Source organism: Salmo salar, chromosome ssa06, assembly GCF_905237065.1.
Source record: "Salmo salar chromosome ssa06, Ssal_v3.1, whole genome shotgun sequence".
Taxonomy (NCBI): Eukaryota; Metazoa; Chordata; class Actinopteri; order Salmoniformes; family Salmonidae; genus Salmo; species Salmo salar.
The window spans coordinates 11,592,501-11,600,002 of record NC_059447.1 but is presented as its reverse complement, the minus strand read 5'-3'; the positions used below and the strand labels follow the sequence as shown (position 1 = coordinate 11,600,002).

Genomic DNA, 7,502 nt, shown 5'->3' with positions numbered 1-7,502 from the left:
AGGGGGACCTTGCGGGCGCTGCAGGATTTCAGTCCTTCACGGCATAGTGTGTTACCAATTGTTTTCTTGGTGACTATGGTCCCAGCTGCCTTGAGATCATTGACAAGATCCTCCCGTGTAGTTCTGGGCTGATTCCTCACCGTTCTCATGATCATTGTAACTCCACGAGGTGAGATCTTGCATGGAGCCCCAGGCCGAGGGATATTGACAGTTCTTTTGTGTTTCTTCCATTTGCGAATAATCGCACCAAATGTTGTCACCTTCTCACCAAGCTGCTTGGCGATGGTCTTGTAGCCCATTCCAGCCTTGTGTAGGTCTACAATCTTGTCCCTGACATCCTTGGAGAGCTCTTTGGTCTTGGCCATGGTGGAGAGTTGGGAATCTTATTGATTGATTGCTTCTGTGGACAGGTCTCTTTTACACAGGTAACAAGCTGCGGTTAGGAGCACACCCTTTAAGAGTGTGCTCCTAATCTCAGCTCGTTACCTGTATAAAAGACACCTGGGAGCCAGAAATCTTTCTGATTGAGAGGGGGTCAAATACTTATTTCCCTCATTAAAATGCAAATCAATTTATAACATTTTTGACATGCGTTTTTCTGTATTTTTTTGTTGTTATTCTGTCTCTCACTGTTCAAATAAACCTACCATTAAAATTATAGACTGATCATTTCTTTGTCAGTGGGCAAACGTACAAAATCAGCAGGGGATCAAATACTTTTTTCCCCCCACTGTATGTAAGAATGCTGTTCATCGATTACAGCTCAGCATTTAACACATAGTACCCTCCAAACTTGTCATTAAGCTCGAGACCCTGGGTCTCGACCCCGCCCTGTGCAACTGGGTCCTGGCCGCCCCCAGGTGGTGAGGGTAGGTAACAACATCTCCACCCCGCTGATCCTTAACACTGAGTCCCCACAAGGGTGTGTTCTCAGCCCTCTCCTGTACTCCCTGTTCACCCACGACTGCGTGGCCATGTACGCCTCCAACTCAATCATCAAGTTTGCAGACGAAACTACAGTGGTAGGCTTGATTACCAACAACGACGAGACGGCTTACAGGGAGGAGGTGAGGGCCCTTGGAGAGTGGTTTTCAGAATAATAACCTCGCACTCAATGTCAACAAAACAAAGGAGATGATTGTGGACTTCAGGAAACAGCAGAGGGAGCAGCCCCCTACCTACATTGACGGGACAGTAGTGGAGAGGGTGGAGAGTTTTAAGTTTCTCGGCGTACACATCACGGACAAACTGAAATGGTCCACCCACAGACAGCGTGGTGAAGAAGGCGCAGCAGCGCCTCTTCAACCTCAGGAGGCTGAAGAAATTCGGCTTGTCACCAAAGACACTCACAAACTTTTACAGATGCACAAACAAGAGCATCCTGTCGGGCTGTATCACCGCCTGGTACGGCAGCTGCTCCGCCCATAACCGGAAGGCTCTCCAGAGGGTAGTGAGGTCTGCACAACGCATCACCGGGGGCAAACTACCTGCCCTCCAGGACACCTACACCACCCGATGTCACAGGAAGGCCAAAAAGATCATCAAGGACAACAACCACCTGAGCCACTGCCTGTTCACCCCGCTATCATCCAGAAGGCGAGGTCAGTACAGGTGCATCAAAGCAGGGACCGAGAGACTGAAAAACAGCTTCTATCTCAAGGCTATCAGACTGTTGAACAGCCATCACTAACATTGAGTGGCTGCTGCCAACATACTGACTCAACTCTAGCCACTTTAATAATGGAAAAATGTATGTAATCTATTTATCACTAGCCACTTTATATTATGTTTACTTACCTTACATTACACATTTCATATGTATATACTGTACGCTATACCATCTACTGCATCTTGCCATCTTGAGATAATTAAATGTATCACTAGCCACTTTAATCAATGCCACTTTATATGTTTTCATACGCTACATTACTTATCTCATATGTATATACTGTACTCTATACCATCTACTGCATCTTGACTATGCCATTCAGCCATCACTCATTTATATATTTTTATGTACATATTCGTATTCATTCCTTTACATTTGTGTATATAAGGTAGTTGTTGTGAAATTCTTAGGTTATATGACTTGTTAGATATTACTGCATGGTCGGAACTAGAAGCACAAGCATTTCACTACACTTGCATTAACACCTGCTAACCATGTGTATGTGACAAATAAATTTGATTTGAGGTGAAAGACCGAGACACAGAGTTGTCTATAAGCCATAGCTCTGCCTTTTAATTATGGAAAAAAATTGTTTTAAAATGACATCTATCTTCGGTTACGTCTAACTTCATTTTTCAGTCGTGTGAATTATAAAGGAATTTGTACAGTGACAACATGCTACCAATCAATCCAAACCATATACTGAGACGGCAATCATTTTCCCTTTAGTGTTTAATTCATAATTAAAAAGAGAGTGACCAGAGGAGACTTCAGCACAAATGTTCTCCTAGGAGGCCTCTGGGTGTGTGTGTGTCTGCTTGTACACATCTGTGTGTGTACACATTTGTTCCTGTTTTTGCTACATATCATATTGTCCAACGTTGCGACAATAAAGTTTTTATGAAGAGAAATGTGTACTTCTGGTGTACCTGCACTCCATTCTACGAGACAAAGAGGGACCAGGGACTGGACAGGCCAGCAGAGTGAGTCTGGATGGATGCTGCTCCTCCATGCAGTGAGAGACCAGCATGATGACTAACTCCATCCACAGCTACTGTTGTTTTGTTGTCAGTTGGACTAGCTCCATCCACAGCTACTGTTGTTGTTGTTGTTGAGTCAGTTGGACTAGCTCCATCCACAGCTACTGTTGATATTGTTGTTGTTGAGTCAGTTGGACTAACTCCATCCACAGCTACTGTTGATATTGTTGTTGTTGAGTCAGTTGGACTAGCTCCATCCACAGCTACTGTTGATATTGTTGTTGTTGAGTCAGTTGGACTAGCTCCATCCACAGCTACTGTTGATATTGTTGTTGTTGAGTCAGTTGGACTAGCTCCATCCACAGCTACTGTTGTTATTGTTGTTGTTGAGTCAGTTGGACTAACTCCATCCACAGCTACTGTTGATATTGTTGTTGTTGAGTCAGTTGGACTAGCTCCATCCACAGCTACTGTTGTTGTTGAGTCAGTTGGACTAGCTCCATCCACAGCTACTGTTGATATTGTTGTTGTTGAGTCAGTTGGACTAGCTCCATCCACAGCTACTGTTGATATTGTTGTTGTTGAGTCAGTTGGACTAACTCCATCCACAGCTACTGTTGATATTGTTGTTGTTGAGTCAGTTGGACTAACTCCATCCACAGCTACTGTTGATATTGTTGTTGTTGAGTCAGTTGGACTAACTCCATCCACAGCTCCTGTTGTTATTGTTGTTGAGTCAGTTGGACTAACTCCATCCACAGCTACTGTTGATATTGTTGAGTCAGTTGGACTAACTCCATCCACAGCTACTGTTGATATTGTTGAGTCAGTTGGACTAACTCCATCCACAGCTACTGTTGATATTGTTGTTGTTGAGTCAGTTGGACTAGCTCCATCCACAGCTGCTGTTGTTGTTATTGAGGCAATTGGACTAGCTCCATCTACAGCTGCTACTGTTATTGTTAAGTCTTGTCTCTACGCTGCCAGCATCTCTCTGTTCTCCTTGTTCCTTGCTGGTCTTCTCTCTTGAGAACAAAGAAACCATGGTCAGGGACTGTATCTACAAAATGTCTCAGAGTAAGAGATCTAGGATCAGGTCACTCTGTCCATATAATCCTATTAATAAATTACGTAAAAAGGCCAAACTGTTCCTAGATCAGCTTTTACTGTGAGACTGTCAATACTTACCACCATAATGATTGAGGTAATGTAACAGGGTAAAGACAGTACTACTACTACCACCATAATGATTGAGGTAATGCAACAGGGTAGACAGTACCATTACCTGGCTCTGTATTAGCTGGTTCTGGGACCTCTGGTAGAGGCTCAGTGGGGACCTCTGGAAGTTCTACATCTTCTCCCTGCAGCAGTAGAGGGAGACAACGGTTACACAGGACTTGATCAGGTCAGGTCATCATTATCAACAGGTTAAACAGGACTTGATCAGGTCATCAGTACCTGACCTGGGAAACCAGTTAAGCGCAATTAACTACCAGGTAGAAAAGAAAACCAGAAGCGTTTTGGTCCTCCATGGCAGGTGTTGTTTCACCACCCTCTTCCTCTACCTCCTGGTATTATACCCAGAGGACTGATGTAGATCAGTATGATACACACCTGAGTGATAGTCTCCAGTTCAGATAACAGCCAGAGGAGACTGATGTAGATCAGTATGATACACACCTGAGTGATAGTCTCCAGTTCAGATAACAGCCAGAGGAGACTGATGTAGATCAGTATGATACACACCTGAGTGATAGTCTCCAGTTCAGATAACAGCCAGAGGAGACTGATGTAGATCAGTATGATACACACCTGAGTGATAGTCTCCAGTTCAGATAACAGCCAGAGGAGACTGATGTAGATCAGTATGATACACACCTGAGTGATAGTCTCCAGTTCAGATAACAGCCAGAGGAGACTGATGTAGATCAGTATGATACACACCTGAGTGATAGCCTCCAGCTCAGATAGCACAGCATCCTCATCCTCCTGAGTCAGGGAGCCTGACAGCATCTCATCTATTTGCTGTAGGATCAACCAGAGCAGAGCATGTCAGCTGGGCAGCAACACACACTACACAGAAGACTGAAGTACTTGGGATGGATTAAGAGTTAGGACTGTAAAAAGGGGTATTTCAAAGTGATTGACGAGACCATGGGAACAGAGAAACTCACCCTCTGGTATTCTATAGCATCCTGGGTCTCATCCATGATCCTCTCCACATCCTCTAGTGACATGGCCTGAGAGGACGAGACAGGGACAATGTCAAGTTAGGAGCAGAAAGTCTTCTAGTTTACTTATTCTCTCTGTGTGTGTGTGTGTGTGTGTGTGTGTGTGAGAGAGATGAAACATTTTCTCTCTTAAAGAGAATAATTCTCTGAGCAGGCTGTGGCCAGACAGCCAGCCAGTCAGCCAGACAGACAGACTGACAGACAGTGTAACCCAGGATACGCAGCAGCAGTCACACCACTAGGCTCGCTGTAGTCAGGGATTTGGAACCTAATCCTTTAATCTTCAAACAATGTGCACAGTGACGCTAGCTAACACACAGTCTGTTTTTCTGGGGTGCAGATCACATAAAAGAGGTTACATGCCAGTGGAAGGTTTATTCATTAACACTTAGGACACTGAGCTGAATGTCTTACACCTGTGTGAGTGTGTGTGCATGCCTAACCACACGTGAGTGTGTGACTGTGAATGTGTACTTATTCTGTCATGTGACTCATTTGTATTCTGAGGAAGACCAGATTTCCCCCCCATAGAAAACCGTGGACTAAGAAGCGAACCATACCCTACCTCATGCATACTCTTCAGACAGTCATTTCCAACCTTCAGCCCCTCAATGACTTTCATCTCGATCTGGACAAACTCAATGTCTTGAACCTGTAAAAACACATCAGTACGTTAAGATAGGAGGACCCAGCACTGAACCTGTAAAAACACATCAGTATGTTAATATAGGAGGACCCAGCACTGAACCTGTAAAAACACATCAGTATGTTAATATAGGAGGACCCAGCACTGAACCTGTAAAAACACATCATTATGTTAAGTAAGATAGCGTTCACCATACAGAACATCCAAGATATACCCAGCCAGGATACCTTTAGAAGAGAGGTTGGCTGTGCAAAACATTACATCAATGTAGTCACACTCTATAAAAGTCAATGAAACAATAGGCTCCAAGAAGAGCCTCAGCCTCACCATGCGTTCCAGGTTTGATATCTGGGTCTCAGTCTTGTCTAGCAGTTGATCCTGATAATGCTTCTTCTTGAGAAGAACCAGTGCCTTCCTACGGAGTGGAAGAACAACACACTGCACAATAAACCAAGTCCTAACATAACAACAAGTGTTTCTTTTGTTTATCATCAAGCAGCTAGTCATGCATTGATCAGATTCAGTCAGTACACAATTCAAAAGTCAGATTCTGGTGATATGCATGCGTTGGTGATTAGACTAGACTTGATATAGCTTAGTAGTCCCAGCTGTTTGCTAGTGTAATGGGACATTTAAGATGAATAACGTGCATATGCAGTTAAGTGGTTAACACAATGTATTCTTCTTTTCCATTCTGTAATACACAGGATTGTATCTATGAAAGGTTGAATGTTATGACCAGTTCTACGTGCTGATAGTGTTGGAGCCAGTCTAAAGGTGCCAGTTCTACGTGCTGATAGTGTGGGAGCCAGTCTAAAGGTGCCAGTTCTACGTGCTGATAGTGTGGGAGCCAGTCTAAAAGGTGCCAGTTCTACGTGCTGATAGTGTGGGAGCCAGTCTAAAGGTGCCAGTTCTATGTGCTGATAGTGTGGGAGCCAGTCTAAAGGTGCCAGTTCTATGTGCTGATAGTGTGGGAGCCAGTCTAAAGGTGCCAGTTCTACGTGCTGATAGTGTGGGAGCCAGTCTAAAGGTGCCAGTTCTACGTGCTGATAGTGTGGGAGCCAGTCTAAAAGGTGCCAGTTCTACGTGCTGATAGTGTGGGAGCCAGTCTAAAGGTGCCAGTTCTATGTGCTGATAGTGTGGGAGCCAGTCTAAAGGTGACAGTTATACGTGCTGATAGTGTGGGAGCCAGTCTAAAGGTGCCAGTTCTATGTGCTGATAGTGTGGGAGCCAGTCTAAAGGTGCCAGTTCTATGTGCTGATAGTGTGGGAGCCAGTCTAAAGGTGACAGTTCTATGTGCTGATAGTGTGGGAGCCAGTCTAAAGGTGCCAGTTCTACGTGCTGATAGTGTGGGAGCCAGTCTAAAGGTGCCAGTTCTACGTGCTGATAGTGTGGGAGCCAGTCTAAAGGTGCCAGTTCTATGTGCTGATAGTGTGGGAGCCAGTCTAAAGGTGACAGTTCTACGTGCTGATAGTGTGGGAGCCAGTCTAAAGGTGCCAGTTCTATGTGCTGATAGTGTGGGAGCCAGTCTAAAGGTGCCAGTTCTATGTGCTGATAGTGTGGGAGCCAGTCTAAAGGTGACAGTTCTATGTGCTGATAGTGTGGGAGCCAGTCTAAAGGAGCCAGTTCTGAGGACACTGGTTATTATTGTTGTATCTGTAGGCTGTGTGAGTCACTGCCTTGTCTTTTGTCATGTGTTTAGAGAGCATATGTGATTAGAAATGGATATAAGGGCCTGCTCAGAAATGGCTTGTTATTTTGCTCTGCTTCTGTGCTGGAGGCATCTCCCTGTTGCAACGTGTATTAATCCATTGACTTCATCAACAACCGCACCGGTTTTCATTTCACCTGGAAACACCCCATTACAACAAGACAGAACAAAGAGATCTGGGACCTGGCTATAGCCTAGACAATGCCTGAACAAGTGAAGTATCCAGTCTCACTCTTTCTTTCCATCCTTCAGCAGCTGCTTGGCC

The 7,502-nt window shown here is 44.7% G+C and overlaps 1 protein-coding gene across 1 annotated transcript in view; it reads right to left on the bottom strand.

Moving 5' to 3' along the window:
* Nucleotides 1-3,497: 3,497 nt before the first annotated feature.
* LOC106606311 (charged multivesicular body protein 6) overlaps nucleotides 3,498-7,502 on the bottom strand; it is a 4,776-nt gene continuing 771 nt past the window's right edge. Inside the window, exons 2-8 of the mRNA XM_045719729.1 lie at nucleotides 7,470-7,502; nucleotides 5,854-5,941; nucleotides 5,446-5,532; nucleotides 4,824-4,889; nucleotides 4,594-4,674; nucleotides 3,935-4,010; nucleotides 3,498-3,674 (exon numbers count right to left, since the gene is read on the bottom strand). The exon at nucleotides 7,470-7,502 is cut by the window's right edge and continues 77 nt beyond it. Coding sequence (XP_045575685.1) covers nucleotides 3,625-3,674; nucleotides 3,935-4,010; nucleotides 4,594-4,674; nucleotides 4,824-4,889; nucleotides 5,446-5,532; nucleotides 5,854-5,941; nucleotides 7,470-7,502 — 481 coding nt within the window. The 3' untranslated portion in view covers nucleotides 3,498-3,624. The remainder of the gene's footprint in view (nucleotides 3,675-3,934; nucleotides 4,011-4,593; nucleotides 4,675-4,823; nucleotides 4,890-5,445; nucleotides 5,533-5,853; nucleotides 5,942-7,469) is intronic.